General features: G+C 49.8%; 1 protein-coding gene across 2 annotated transcripts in view; it reads right to left on the bottom strand.

Moving 5' to 3' along the window:
- Nucleotides 1-13,512, bottom strand: part of PLG (plasminogen) — a 38,218-nt gene extending 24,706 nt beyond the window's left edge. For both annotated transcript variants that reach the window (XM_040965329.1, XM_040965330.1), the window contains exons 1-8: nt 13,445-13,512; nt 9,703-9,838; nt 8,508-8,614; nt 6,088-6,202; nt 4,274-4,413; nt 2,279-2,399; nt 970-1,088; nt 125-287 (exon numbers count right to left, since the gene is read on the bottom strand). In XM_040965329.1, the coding sequence (XP_040821263.1) occupies nt 125-287; nt 970-1,088; nt 2,279-2,399; nt 4,274-4,413; nt 6,088-6,202; nt 8,508-8,614; nt 9,703-9,838; nt 13,445-13,493 (950 nt within the window). In that variant the 5' untranslated portion in view covers nt 13,494-13,512. The remainder of the gene's footprint in view (nt 1-124; nt 288-969; nt 1,089-2,278; nt 2,400-4,273; nt 4,414-6,087; nt 6,203-8,507; nt 8,615-9,702; nt 9,839-13,444) is intronic.
- Nucleotides 13,513-15,856: the final 2,344 nt, after the last annotated feature.

Below are 15,856 nucleotides of genomic sequence, written 5' to 3' on the forward strand. Positions count from 1 at the left end.
GCCTGTGTTGTCAACACTGTTCCTTGCAGAGAGAGCTCTGGAGTTTTGAGCCCTCTCCCATGGCACCCATGGTAAAGGTAGAGCCTGTAGGATTTCACCTCCCCAGGCAATGGGGGGTACTTACTTGCAGGGGAAGTTTTCTGGGGTCCTGTTGTGGCGGTGAGGGGTCTGCTCACTCCAGCGCTGACAGGTGAACCCTGATTTGGTGACAGCCACGGTCCCTCGGTAGCTCTCACCTTTCCCCTTTAGGCACTGGTAGGTAGGACCAGAAGTGGGAGGGGGTGTTTCTTGAAGGGGGAGAATAAATGACAGTGAGTATGCTTCTAAGCAATGGGTGCATAGTCAATGCCAGAGCATGACAGATACCAAGTGTTCCAGCCCTGGTTGCCTGCCCATCCTTCCTAGAGATTTGGTTCTTGAGCATGGTGACACAACATGTTGGGGCACCACTTGCAATGCCAGCACTGCATATCGGTACCAGCTGGACTCCCAGCTGCTCCAGTTCTGATCCAGCCCCACGCTAACGCACTGGGAAGCAGCAAAAGATGACCTCCTCAAGGAATTTACTCCCTGTCCTTTCTGTGGGACAGCAAATGCAACTCCAGGCTCCCAGCTTTGGCCTGGCCCGGCCTCACCACTGCAGCCACTTGGGTGGCAGGGGGGAGGTTGAACCAGCAAGCGGAAGAGTGCTCTTATTCTCTCTCCGTTATTCTGTATACTAAATAAATAAATGAACCATTAAAACACATACCGAGAGGTAAAGTTCCAGAGAGACCATCCAAGAACCTAACATCTTGGAAATCTCTACCAGGAGCAAAAAGAACCCTTGGTATGTGGACACCCCAAACAATCTTTCCCCTAACCAACAAATGCTTCATAAGAACAGTGAGATCAAGAACGGGGGCTTCCCCCAGGGCTCTGAGCATGTGCAGGGACCACGCTCCCTGGTCCTAGGGCCCCTACACTCACCACAGCGAGGTATGTTGCACAGCTCCCAACGTTTTTTGGGGTCGGTGGTGAAGCACCAAGGCCCTGGCTCGCCATCGGGGTTCCGGCAGTAATTATTCTTCAAGTTCTTGTTGGGAAATCTGAATGGGTATCAGAGATTTCCATAGCACGGAGTCCCTGACCAGAGAGCCTTTTCAAGGGAGCGAAAAGTGAGCACCTGTTGTAGGCAGGGCACTGTCAGGTCTCCCTCAACCACTAGCTCGGGTGGAATCCTCCAAAGCTGGCCATCTAAAGCAGGAAGATGGACTCAGCATGAGTAGTTAGTGTCAAAACCGCCGGCCAGGACTTAGCCCATCCAGAATCACCCAGTGAAAGCCAACCCTAGCTGCAAAGAACGCAGAAATACCAAGGACGTGCTTGCTGCCTAAAGATGCCTTCACGATGTGCTCAGACATGAAGCAGCTGGGAAAGTTTGTTCCTTCCAGACTCCCAGACAGGTGCTGTGGGTACCCAAAACTCAAAGAAGCCAAAATGAGCAGTGTCCAGTACGCTACGTCTCCTGGTTCCTAGAAGCAAATCTGCCCTTTCAGGGGGCCTGGAGGCCTTTACTGTACACTACCTCGGAGGGAAATTGGCGACTTCCGTGTTTTAGGCTAGCTCCTTGGAATAGGAGGTGCATAACCACCAGGTGTGTGGTTATCCACAGGAAAAGCTATGACTTGCCATCGTTTTTGTATTCCCAGGAGCCATGGCACCAGAGGTTTCAGAGACTGGAGAGGGGAGCAGAGCTAAGGGAGAGCTGGTTTTCCAGAACAGTGAAAGGAAAATGGAATTGTCAGTGTCCTCTAGGACTCAGCAGCACTTTCTAAAGCAGGGACCTCAGTCCTCAATCTCATGGTCCCCTTTGAGAAAAGAAAAAAGCACTGCTATCTACACCCAGCCAATCCTGGAGGTTCCAGAGACCCGTGATGCTCACCTACAGGGTTAGGAGGCCCTGTGAGTTGCTGGAATAAGGAAAGAGGATGCAGAGAAGCAAAGAAAAGAAGAAAAGATTGGGGAATCTACACTCTCGTCTTGCAAATCCTGAGGTGTGCACAGACAACACGCAGATGCAGAAATGCCACAGAACAGACTGGAGGGGGGTGCTGAGATGCTGCGTCCCTGGGGTCACACTGACTGTGAGAGGGCACAGTGCACCTGCAGACTGATGGGAGGGGGCCAGCCCGGACACACAGAAGCAGCAGGTGCTTGCTCATTCCTGGAGGGCTGCAGAAAGCTCTCACGCGCGGCCTCTGTCGGCATCTACAGCCTCTGGCATTGGGAGACTTACTTGGACGGGACGTATCCATGAGCATGTGGTGTCTGTGAGTCCCAAGCCTGGCATTCAATCCCAGACATCGTCCTGGAAACTTTGCCAGCGTAATTTTCTCCGCTGCAGTGCATACATTCAACTGGGCCGAGTAAGCAAAGCAAGCAAAGAAGTTATTTTTTTTTCACCAAAATAAACTCAAGGTTTTAAAATCACAATCTCACAAGCTTTGTATAAAAGATGTATTTATTTGAAAGTCAGAGTGAGAGCCAGAGATCTCCCGTCTGTGGCTTTGCTTCCAAACTGCCTGCAGTAACTGGGGCTGTCGACCTAGCTCCACGCAGGTCGCCCGTGTGCAGAAATCCAGACTCTAAAGTCATTATCCACTGTCACTGCCTCCCATGAAAAGGAAGCTGGACCGGAAGTGGAGGAGCCAGGATTCAAGCCAGCCTCTCTGCTCTGGGCTGCTAGCACTCCAGGTGTCAGCTTCACCCACTGCACCACCCTCCCACAAACTTTTTGAAGTACTCTCACCCTTAATTTCCAACAATCCCTGGACACTAAACTTGACAGCAAGCACTCAGAATCTCTAGTGTAATCCAAAATGTTTTTGTCTTGCTAATGGTGCAACTGGCATACTTAGGTCAGTAGCCCCTCACCTGTTAACAGTCAATGCCACACTCTGAGTTCCCCACCAGGCAGGTGGGGGTGGGAGGACATACGTGCCTTCTCAGAAGCCTGTAAATCCTTCATCAATGTTCTTAAGTATTTGATGTCTTCATTTTAATCATGATCCTTTAGAATTCTGGATAAATTATTCTGGCCATTCGGATGACTGTCAAACAAGCTAGTGCTGTTTTCAGATTTTTGTGCTGAAATTTCTGTTGGTGCTCATGACCTTGCTGGAGAAAAGATTCTCCTAAAGAGACTGAACCTATCTGCATGGCGGAGAAACATGACGGGCTGGATGTTCTTCTTTCTTTTTCCTTTTTTCCCTCCTTCCCTCCCTCCTCTCTTCCTTTCTTCCTTCTCTCCCTTTTTCCTTTTCAAAGTTATCTAAAACCTGAAACTTCAATTAGGAATGGCTGAAGTCACTCAGTGGGGCTAAGTGAACTGCTTCTCTAATCTCATGGACTCAACACAAAAATGATGCATTCATGGCAGTCAGAGCCACGTGACCTGTGACACCATGCACAAATAAAGCACCCCACAATCCAGTTAGGGAGAGGGGTACAGGAGCTGAGCTGTCACCTTGCCCGTGAGTCCCACCTTTACCTAGTAAGACGAATTTATTTTCCAGCATGGGCCTATGGGGTACCCTACCGGATTGGCTGGCCCATCACGACAGCCAATTGCTGACTTAGCTGGTTCATCACTGAGCCTCAACTGAACCATAAAACCTACCACATTTCATTAAGACTGTGCCAATTTTATTGATTTTTTTGTGTTTTTATTTCAACATATTCAATTGAAAAATTGGTTTTGAGTTTTATCCTATGTAAGAGTTTCAGATGTAACAAGTGTGTGGCACAGTGGGTTGGGTACTGCTTGTGGTCCATCCCATATTGGAGGGCCAGCTTAAGTCCCGGCAGCTCTGGTTCCAATCCAGCTCCAGGCTGAGGCCCCTGGGAAGGCAGCAGGTGATGGCCCAAGCGCTAGGGCCCCTGTTCTGCACCTGAGAGACCTGGATGGAGTTCCTGGCCTCTGGCTTCAGCCTGGCTCAGCTCCAGCTGTTGCTGTCACCTGGGAAGGAAACCAGCAAATGGAAATGTCTGCCACTCTGCCTTTTGAATACATCTTTTTTCTTTGTGTGTAGAATTTAGGTCCAGCTTTGCAATGACATCTTAATAAAATAACCCAGGTCAGTGCTGGGGATTTGAGCATCTCTCACGCCTTGGCAAGTGAGTCATTTGTTACTCATCAGCATTATGCTCAACATTGTCAATGGGGGCCCCATAGGCCATGACTTTATGGCAGGTGACCGTACAGTGCAATGCCTCCCAGGGTGGCTCTGACCTTCACACTCTGGGATGTCACAGTAATCATATCGCTTGTTTGGGTCCGTTGTGTAGCACCAGGGCCCCTGTACATCGTCATCGGGGTTCCTACAGTAGTTCTTCTCCAGGCCCTCCGCAGGGTTTTCTTCAGGTACAAACCTGGAGAAAGATGCTCGTGAGAGGATGCTGAGAGCAGCATGCCAGCCACCCAGCAGCCGGGGTTCCCAGGGACCCTTAGGAGTTGCAAGCATCTATTGTTCTGTGCACTCCAGCTCTGAGCAGTGCAGCCACACTGTCTCCATGGCCAGGCAGCTTGGGTGCAGCAGCCGTGACCCTGAGGTCCCTACCGACGGTTACGGCACAGGAGTGGAGACAAGTGTGCGTTGCAGCCGGGAGAAGCAGAAAGGCACCTAACACGTTCTCCATTCCTGCCAAGTACCTGTGTCCATCACTTGCCTTCTCTCTTAGACCATCGAGCACCATGTTCATTGAGCACCACAGCTAGACTTATCCGTGCCTGCTCTCATTTGGCTTCAAGGAAACCTCTCTCTAGGAGGTGCCATTAGCCTTATTTCCAGAAAACTGAGTGTGGCCATGGAAAACCAAGCAAAATTGGCCTAAGTTCTAGCGGCCAATAAGGAGCGGCTCCAGGATTGGACCGGGGTCTGTGAGATCTGTAAGCAGAGCTCTCTCTGATGTGCAGCCTGAATAAACAGCTCAGCTCACTCCGGGTTCTACAGAGGGCTGCTACACAGAGATGATGAGCTGGAGAAAAAGCAACAGGTGCAGAGCGCAGAAACGGAAGCTGTTCTTCCACGCAGCTGTTTCAGGTAAGTCCCTCCCCTCCAGGACCCTGGTTTCCTGTTAAAGACCAACCTGGATTATCTACAAGCCCCTGACGTACTGTGCCCTGGCCACTGGGCCGCACCATTTGACTTTACCTATTAGGAAATAGTCCATTCTTTCATCTCGTAGAGACTCAAGAAATTCCTATCCCTGATTAAATATTCCTATTTGATATATACATGGTTACTGATGACTTCCAATCACCTTACTCTAAACTGCAGAAAGAAATTTTAAAATATCAGTAAGGTGTGAGATTTATAGTTCCTTTTTCCCCTTCTATACTAAGAGTTCTTTGAGTTCCCAGCTAAAATAACCATGTGATGAGAAGTTGGACATTGTGAGAGAAATCTTCCAAACATGCTTAGAAATTTGCATTATGAAAAATGTATGTGAAGACTTCAAAATTGTTTTAGTGAAAAATGTATCTCATGCAGGGCCCAGCGCGGTGGCCTAGCAGCTAAAGTCCTCGCCTTGAACACTCCGGAATCCTATATGGATGCCGGTTCTAATCCCAGCAGCTCCACTTTCCATCCAGCTCCCTGCTTGTGGCCTGGGAAAGCAGTCGAGGACGGCCCAAAGCCTTGGGACCCTGCATCCGTGTGGGAGACCTGGAGGAAGTTCCTGGCTCCCGGCTTCGGATCGGAATAGCATCAGCCATTGGGCTCACTTGGAGAGTCAATCAACAGATGGAAGATCTTCCTCTCTGTCTCTCCTCCTCTCTCTGTGTCTGACTTTGTAATAAAAATAAATAAATCTTGAAAAGAAAAAGAAAAACACATCTTTCAATTCTCTCATGTGTCTGAAATTATTCAGTCCTGAACACGTTCTCCTTTGGGTTTGTTTTCCCTGACTGCCTGGAGTAGCAGTAAACAACCCCTCTCTGCTGCTGTGCAGAAAGCAATCCACTCTTCTACATTCTGATCTAGAAGGTTCTCTCAGCTGCTTCTTCACATACTCCAGCACACCAGGAGAAGGTGAGGGTCTTACTTGGGCACGTGGGGGTAATTGGAATTCCATTTCTGACAGAGGATGCCAGTCCTGGTCTTGGACACCGTCCCTCGGTAGTTCCTTCCGCGCCCAGTCCTGCACTCTAGAAGATATACTGAAAGGAGAGGGGCACAGCCCATCACACAGAGACAAAGGACTTGCAAACCACACCCGGTTTTCCTGCTGCTGGAAGTCCACACCCACAGGAGCACCCTGGGGTTCCTGGGGCCCTCTCCATCCGTGTTCTCTTCCCAGAGCTTCTCCCAGAGCCAGAGACGCAGCGCAAGGTGCTGGGACCTCCAACACCCGCACCAGGGGAGGAGCCTGCTCAGGGAGCTCTCCTCCAGCCAGTGGGGCTGAAGCAAGAGAGCCTGGCAGGGCTGCGTGCCACGGGGCGAACAAACAGTGCAGACTTCCAGAGGCCGGAAGAGAGCTGAGCCTCCTCCGCTGCTTTGGGCTGCCAGTAAGTTACAATGGCGAACCACGCTACCGAAGACTGTGGTGCTTTTAGCACCAGCTCACCTGTGGGCTCCCAGCATTTTTTAAACATAGGCAGGTTCCCCTTGTGGTCCACTCAGCGTGGCTGGGGGGCCCCTTTCTAGCAGTCCAGCACTCTTGGGCGCCCACTGAGTGGGCTGCGCCTGTTCTAGGTGCCCTAGGCGTTGCCCACCTCTCTAGAACGGTCATGGTCCAATCTGAGGCATGCGCAGAAGACAACAAGCGCTGCTGCGCTTTGTTCTGAACAAAGCTGAAGACTGTGACCTGCTCATCCCGGGACCACATGAGTTTGAGAAGAGGATAACAAAGCTCCAACGGCTGGAGCTGAGACCTTGAAGGGGAGAAGCAACTGGCCAGGCAAGGACAGAGGCGAGGCACGTCCCTGACTGAACGGGAGGACTGGCTCCTGTGCTGGAGGCGCAGGAGACCCACAGCCAGCCAAGCAGACACTGGCCGTGACTGCGCTTAGAATGGCCAAGCCCTGTGGCATCTGAGAAGTGCTGGATTTCCCCCCCAAGTGTGCTAGGAAGGGCTTGAAGCAGCAGGGTAGCTTTCCAAGAGGCTGTGTGTGCAGTTACAAGCAGGAGGATCAGTGACTGCAGCTGCCCCAGCTTGAGACTGGCGTGGGCAACAACAGAGTTGAAAGTGGCAGGTGAAAATGTGATCTGACGTTTTGTCGCCCCGCGAAACCCTGGCTGATCAATTAGCAAAAGCACGGCGGACCACAGTGAGTGACTTTTGACTCTTCTCCTCTCTCTGTTTGCCTGCCCCATTCAGAGTTGATCTAACCTTTTGCTCCCTTCCATCAGCTTGAAAACAAGCAAACCATGTCTCCAGACTTCAGACTTCAGACCAAGCCTGACAGTGGCCTGCATGGTCTCTGGTTAACAATTTACAAACGACACGTCTATGAGTGGGGCCGAGAGAAGGGGCTTCCCACTGTTTCCATCCTAAGCCCCTCGCCCCTTCCTGTTTGTGAGTCCTGGCAGCAACTTCGACCCACACACTTTAGATTTAATTCACACTTAACTCTAAAACTAGCAAGAAACAAAGCTAAGGAAGGGGCGATTCACTGAAGTCAAGCAGGTACTCACTGCATAGAAAAACTCCAAATCCAAGGAGACATTTAAACATCGTATTCAGAGACTGGTGGCAAGACAAGAAACAATGCTGCACTTATTGTTGGGAATACAAGAAATGGGATGTTTCCTGTCCCTCACACCTGTGACACAGAATCTCTGGAGAGCTCAGCTGTGACCACTGGCCATCCTAACACAGTGCTGGTTAGCGGTGGAGTGAGGAAGATGATTTTCAGAATGCCAGGGGTCCATGGCTTCTTGGTGTACACTGCACAGCATCTCAGCATGACCCTAAAGCCATGTGGTCCCCATAGGAACCAAGTCCAGCTCTCCTCACCAGCAAGATGACTGCCCATGGTGTAAGGGAAAGTAAGGAGACAGAGCTGGCCTTGTGCACACCCACGAAGGGGTAGCATTTTTGCTTGGGTGGAACAAACAGCCCGTGAACAAAGATTTTTTTAAAAAGGAAGGAAGGAAGGAGGGAAGGAGGGAAGAAAGGAAGGAAAGAGAAAGGGAGAGAAAGAGAGAGAGAAAGAAAGAAAAAAAGCAAGCAAAGAATGTTATCCCTGTCCAGTTGCCACTTTGGCCACAGGCTAAGGCCATAGTCACGCTGCAGAGGGGCGTGTAGACCCCTCACCACCACCTCTCTCTTAAAAAATGAAATTTCAGGTATCTACTGGGAGAGCGTGGTGTGGGGGTAGAAGTGATTTTGTAAATCCAAAGGCTTCATTTGTGAGTGAGAAAGATGAACTGAGAGCGGTGAGGCAGAGCCTGCATAGGGACCATCCTGCCCTCACTCAGGACAGAGAGGGCCCAGGTGGAGGAGGCAGGGCACACACGCACTTTCCTTTTCGTAGAGAACCACGTCTCTCCTCCTAAGGATGAGCGAGGACTTCCTGTTCTCAGGCATGACTACGCACTGCGGCTCTTTGCTGTGGTACTGGAACGACCTGCAAAAGATGACGGGGACTGTGTGAGCTGGCGCTCCCTCTACTGCAGGCAAGCACATGATGCGTGGGACGTGGGCAGGAAGGAATACATGGCTGCTACCCTCAGCCCATACTATACCTGTGGTACCAGCCTGCAGGCCAGGGCAGCTGCGGAGCAGCCACACCCAGTGTCCTGTTCTCTTCCTTCCCCACTTGCTTTCCCAACGGGTATACTCTCCCTCACTGTGTGTTTCCTCCGAGCCAGAATGCTTGCATGAAACCCCAATGGCTTTGAACCTGTTCCCAAGGCACTCTGGCAGCCCACCCTGGGGACTTCAGCCACCTCTGGGTCCTTGTGTCACTCCCCCTCCTCACTCCCATCACCACCCACCTCCTCTCCTGTCCAGGTCCAGCCATGGGTGCTTCAAGTCACCCCCGGCTCACTGCATGTGGGCTTGTCAACAGACCTGCTCTGCCCGGGGCCATCTGCCCTGTTGGAGCACACAGCCATCTGTAACCTGCCCTCTGGTGCTTGTCAAAGTCTCACTCATCCCTAAAGCCTGACTCAGCTGCCACTCCTTCCCTGCTGCCTCCCATCTCAACCTCACCAATGGTTCCTGCTCTGCATCTTGCTGGCACACAGGTTGATTCTGCTGTTTAGCAACTCTGCCTCTCTCTGTCTCTGTCTCTGTCTCAGTCATCATGTCCAATTTCCTTGACTACATCAGAAATATAGACAGGCAGGACAGGTGAGCACCACGTCAGACAAGTGCTTCTTTGCTCCTTAAGATCTCTTAAGGACATCTGCTTTCCCATGATCCTCAGTAATTATCTGCTTACAATGATGGCAAAAGCTACAGTTCAAAACAACACCTGCTAGTGGTCACGTCACATGTCAAGATAAAGGGCTCCCTTTTGGGGTATTCTTAAGGGTGCTTGGCAGGAAGTCAGCGCGGCTGCAGTTTCTGCAACAGAGTTGTAATTCCATAACTTTTCCTTTTCTCTTCAATCATGCTTTTGTTCATCAGCCCACAGTACATTTCTTGTCATCAAAACAGGAGCGTCTCGAGCAGCAAGACTCTAGGTGGGCCCCACGGGAATGGGAATACCTGCACACGAACTCCGTCTCGGCCTCACATTTTGCTGCACAGTCCTCTACGCTCGCTGCCTCCAGCTGCTTCTTGGTTACACTGAGCAGCGAAGCTCCCTGGGTACTGACGTAGCCATCCAGGGATTGCCCTTGGCCTAGAAATGGAGACAAAAGGCGAACAATTGGTAAGATCCAGCAGCATCATTGAAATCTCTGCATTGTGTCTTTTCTTCGAGACATATGTACTTATTTGAAAGGCAGAGTACCAGAGAGAGGAGAGAGAAAGAAGAGGATAAGAGAGCACGAGACAAAGATTATCCACCTGCGAGCTCACTCCCCAGAACGCACAGTGGCCGGGGCTAGGCCAGGCTGAAACCAAGAGCCAGGAACTCCTAGGTTGCCTACAAGGGCAGCAGGGGCCCACCTCCTGTGCGGCCGTGTTCTGCTGCTTTCCCATCAGCCGGTTGTAGATCAGAAGAAGACAAACTGGCACCCATGTTTGACTTTGGCAGCACAGACAGCAGCTTAACCCACATGCCGCAATACCACATGCCATAGGGCCGTCATAACTTTTGAATCTCTCTACTTTGAATCAATCAAACAAAGCCTGTTTTTCCCCCTTGAGGTCAGAACATGTGATTATGAATAAAAACATTCAGCCAGAAGAACAGTTCCATGAACAGATTCTAATACATTGAAAAATGAATGAGATTGATAGAGAAATGGATTAAAACTATGTCACAACTTGTATGTTGCCACATTAGTGCATGACACCTTAGGTAAGAATGCATTTTCTCAGTCTGTTGTTCCCTACTGTGACATGCTAGCAGAGTAAGAGCCATCGTCAGTGGCCACCATGGTCCCAGGACTGCTACGTGCCTGTCCAGGGTCAGAATGGAGCCTGGGGATTGTTGTCTTGTTTCCAGCAATATACATGCTGGTTCTGTTATTGCCTCTAACTGGTGAACCGATGACACTAAGTAAGAATGGACTTGCAGGACTCTCGGAGCCAACATTCCTGGTTAGGTGAGAATCCTGCCGTATGATTGGTCCCTTTTACACTGTGCTTGATAAACAAGCACACTACTGTGAATATAGCGAAACACGTTTTCCCACCTCCAAGATACACATCTGGCATTTTAGAGGAAATTATAAAAAGAGGACTTAAAAGTCCTGGCCCCGATTGCCCATGAGGTCAAATTTGAGGCAAGGGTCTATCCAAAACTGGCTTTCCTCCTTGTCACTGCAGAGACTGGCCAAGGGGAGCCTCCGCCAGGTCCCCACCACAGGACCTTGGGGTCCCCAACTGGGAGGCTGGCAGTGAGGCTCCCTGCTCTTGTGTCTAGAATGCTGGTGGTCTCCCCAGGGAGAGGAGGCCAAGGGAGGCTAGTGAACTGCAGAGAGCAAAACCTCCATGGATGAGGCAACCAGGCAACCTTGAGCACCTGAGAGGAGTGGCAAGGACCAGAGCCAGGCAGCACAGGTTAAAGAGTGACCAGGAGAGGCCGTGGAAAGGGCAGGGGAAGACAATGGGGCTGCACAAAGTCCACCCTGCCACTTCGCCCTCCCTCCAAGCCGAAAAGATGGGGATTGAACAGGAAGTTGACAGTCCAGGCCTCCTAGGCACCTGACTGGTGGATCAAACTGTGATGGAGAAGTGGGCATGTGAGGCTCCCAGCCAGGTCGTCACACGGAGCATCCTTCTCTTTGGACTCTGATTTGCAAGAAGAGTGATGCTTTGAAAAATTCTACACATCAGAAGGGCTTTTTAAAATGCACTCAAATCTAGAAAGTGTCCCTTACAAAGAGCGAAGCAGGGGGTGTGAATAACATTCAAAAAGAGAACATTCCCACCCAGTCATTTGTCAGTTATGGCTCACGTTATTATGTTTCATAGCACATAGCTACTGAGTCCCACCTTAGGCCCGAAGAAACATCCCAGGAGATAATCAACCTTTTTCCCTTTTTGTTTGGAAAAAATTCTCCCAAGTCCACTTTGTCCTGTAGTTTACCTCCAAGACTCATACTGCCATGAGTTCAAAATGAATTATTTGTTGGAGGAATATACAATAAGTGAACCTTCTGGCAGGAAAGGTATTTTTATGTTATAGTAGAAATGGAGATGCTTACGGCTACCAAGACAAGTGCACTTGATACATAAAGTGAAATTCCACCCCACTCCCCGCCATTGTCATTGTCATTGCAGTGCAGTGTGTGGACTGCAAGACCCTTCTCATGAGAGTAGCATTAAAAGGACCCACTCTCCTCTGCAGTGGCATCAACCCCCACAGTGGGAAGACACAGGTCACTTCCAGGGAAAGTGAGAGTCAAGGCTTTCCTTTCTGAGAGAAACGGCAGAAACGTCCCCAGCTGCCCTGGTTAAGGCGTATGCTGATTCTGCCAGCCCTGGGAGTGGTTCTCAGAGAAGGTCCATGGGATGCCAGTCCTAGTTTCCATGAGTTGAAACAGAATATTCTGACATGCACTCATACATGCATGCTTACACCATCTCCCACAAAAAGCTCTTGGTTCCAGTTGAAAAATATATATATACATATTTTTTTCTGCAGTGGCTCCCTCCAAATTTGAATGTTCTTGACTACACAGTACAGCTTGCTAAATTGTAGCTGGTCATTTATCAGCTGCATTTCAAGTCTTTGTACACTGTGCATATAAAGAGCTACCTACAGACCTTATATAGACAGCGTTGGTAGGATATGTCCAAAATAGCATATCTGTGAAGACAGAAAGGAGATGAATGGATTGGGAGTAATGGCTAAGGAAGAATGGAATTTGTTCTCATAGTGAAAATATCCTGAAATTTATTGTAGCGATAGTTGTACAATTTTGTATAACTGAAAGCCTTGGGATTAACCTGGCTTAGATGGGTAAATTTTATAGTGTGTGTATATATCTTTACAAGTATACATATCAGTAAAGCTATAAAAAAAAAAAACCTGCTAGGATATTTTTAAAGGTTTAAACAAACATGAAAGAATGAGAACACTAAATTCCTTCTTGAAGGGCCCTGGTTTAAATCCCGTCTCCATAAATCTTCAATCTGGCAGTTTGGCCAATGGGAAAATAATGCAATTTTCTTAAATCTGGATTGTGTCTTCTATAAAATATGGGTGAACGTGCAACTCTACCCACATCTCCAGCTCCAAAGGTGGTGTTGGGTAAGGGTACACACACACACACACACACGTGTATCTGGCCCACCTAAGTGAATGGTGGCTGAGTTCGTGGGCTAATTACAGGCCTAAGAAGCAAACATTTACTTATGGAAAGTTTTGTTAAGCCACAACAAATAGAGAACTGCTGAGTCCAACTGCCCAGACTGCTCATAGAACAAATTGCGCTCAAAGAGATGTGTGTTCTAAAATCTGGGAGCCGAGGGAATCTATCGCATGTTTGTGCTAAACATGATCGAGGTTAATTCTGCCAAGGACCAGGCAAATGGATGAACCGTCTTTGGAGTTGTTAGCTACATCGGCTAACAATGAAATAGCCACCCCTGGGGCCCTGGCCCTAGGCTTGGGGTACCACCCTGACTTGCTTCTACCCCCTGCTCCTTGACCATACGCACAGAGAACCCAAACCCATTTCTTGAAGTAGTCCTTCCCGTATATTAGATCTTGAGCAAATGCTGCATCAGATGAGTGTGCATAAAACCATAGTGCATCTTGGAGCAACCCACGGCCGGGAAAATGAAGTAATTAAAGTAAAATAACAATCATCCCATCATCTTGAGGTCTTACCTGCTTTCAGAAATAAGAGAAGGAGAAAGAATACTTCCTTGTGTTCCATGTTGGGACGGGACAGCAATGCCCAGAAACGGTGTCCCAATCCCAAGATGCTGTTGACTTACAGGAAGAGTGAATGTGGCCACAAACAAGATAGCCCAGCACAGTTAATCATTGTCTCGGAGGGGTCAATGTTACCTGCAATCAATTGGCAGTCAGTGCTGGGAAGGGGCGAGGGCAACTTGCCCGCACAGAGCCACCCAGGCTGCCTACCTTCCTCCCTGCCCACCCCTCATTCCTTCCTGCCCATTTGGTAGGGTCTGGTGGCTCTTCTTCGTTCTATTCCTTCAGCGTAAAAATAAAATCCAAATCCTAGCCCCTGTCTGTCCAGAGCCTTACAGCCACCGCACATGCCACCGTGTGGTGTAGGTCTTGTACCTTGCTTTACCGTGGGCCATGTCTCTGCAGTTCAAGGGACAGTGCTAGCAGACAGGGACTGCTTCAGCCTTAAGTGACCAACTCCATGTCCTTTTAACACCCCTGCAGTCACCTGGTGTTGAGAGTATGATGTCAGTGGAAATGTTTCCTTGTATCAACATCTGTTGACTCCTGGTGAACCCACATGGTTTGTTTTGTCCTGATAACTTATAACACCATTTCTCCTAAATTAATTTCTGATGCAGACTCCCATCCTTACGAACTAGAAAGCGCTGGGATTAAGTTGAAAGAGTCTTACTTAACATTAACTGCGAAGTCTGTGCTTTTCCTTGATGAAGACTGGAATGGTCTGATATGTACATGATTTCAGACTTCCCAAAGGTGCAAATTGCAATGCCTGAGTTCCAATCCTGGCTCACTTCCCATTCCATATTCCTGCTAATGCACACCCTTGGAGGCAGCCGTGGATGGTTAAGTGCTTGAGTCTGGGCCACCTGCATGAGAGGCCCACACTGAGTTCCGTGCTCGTGGGTCTAGCCTGACCCAGCCCCGTCCTGTCATGGACAGGAGCTCTCTCTGCTTCTCAAGTAACTTTTTAAAAAAAAAAATTTAAGATTTATTTATTTTTATTGGAAAGGCAGACATACAGAGATGAGGAGAGACAGAGAGGAAGATCTTCTGTCTGATGGTTTATTCCCCAAGCGGCCGCAAAGGCTGGAGCTGAGCCAATCCGAAGCCAGGAACCTCTTCCGGGTCTCCCAAGCGGGTGCAGGGTCCCAAGGCTTTGGGCCGTCCTTGACTGCTTTCCCAGGCCACAAGCAGGGAACTGGATGGGAAGCGGGGCTGCCGGGATTAGAACTGGTACACATCTGGGATCCCAGTGCATGCAAGGCAAGGAGTTTAACCACTACACTATCGTGCCGGGCACAAATAACTTTTTCAAAAGAGAAAAATCTCATATTTCAGACTTTGAAATTTGTTAGGAATGGCAGACTGGCTCATTTTAGACATACAGTGGAGGGCTAGATAACTGCTGTAGAACCCCTCCCTACCCACCAAGTTGCAAAGCACCAGGGTGAGCGCCCACCAGATTGTCAAGAGCAGAAATTCCTGGCAAAGTCCACTGGATTGGAGCCCCATATGGGCTTTCTCAGGAGCAAACTGCCCTGGAATGCAGAGTGGCCTCGTGTGAGGGGCCGGGAGCCCCCTGGGTTTGAGTGTTTCCCGCCAGCCTCGCTTTCTTCCCTCTCTGTGCGTTGACCACCTCCCTCCGTTTGCCCCGTACCAGCTGTTGGCCCACTGGAGTCAGAGGCAGGGGCCATGGAGCCAGCAGACCGACTTGCCTTCCGGATGCGACAGGCAGCTGCGCTCAGGGTCTGATGCCGTTTGAGAACGCATGTGGTGGGTGGAAAAGCAGACTGGTTCTGTTAGCTGCTCTCCTGGATCAGAAGCCTCAGGAGCGATGAGGCCCGAAGCTCAGTGTCCACCTGATTTTCCTTTTTCTGCTGTTTTTGTGCTTGGTTTGGTGTTGGTCTCAATCTCGTCTGCTCTACCCAGATTGTTCTGGAATGCACATGATCCTGCAAAAGTGGGTTTTGTCCATTTTGCTTTCTTTCCAAAGGCCTCCAATGCGTCTCTGTTCAAATGGGGCCGCACCATCCCCGCGCAGTTAAACACCAAACAGCCACTTGGTTCCGTAGGCCGTCACCAGAAGAGCTAAGAGGAGCAAAGGAGGATCCTTCGGAAAAGTACGAGCAGCCAGAGCTTGGCGAACGATCGGAGCACCGCCTGCTGCCCGGTCCGAGTCCCGCTCCAGCCCTGCTGCAGCTTCCTCCTCGTGGCTCCAGTGATGTCACACCTGCCACCCGTGGCTTGAGACCCCAGCTCCTAGCACTGGCCAGTCTTGGCCGCCGCAGGTGCTTGGGGAGTGAAACAATAGATGGGAAGACATGATCTCTCTCTCTCTCTCTGTCTAAAATAATTGTTAAG

The sequence above is a fragment of the Ochotona curzoniae genome, unplaced genomic scaffold (genome assembly GCF_017591425.1).
Source record: "Ochotona curzoniae isolate NIBS_2020 unplaced genomic scaffold, NIBS_Ocur_1.0 scaffold_3890, whole genome shotgun sequence".
Lineage (NCBI taxonomy): Eukaryota > Metazoa > Chordata > Mammalia > Lagomorpha > Ochotonidae > Ochotona > Ochotona curzoniae.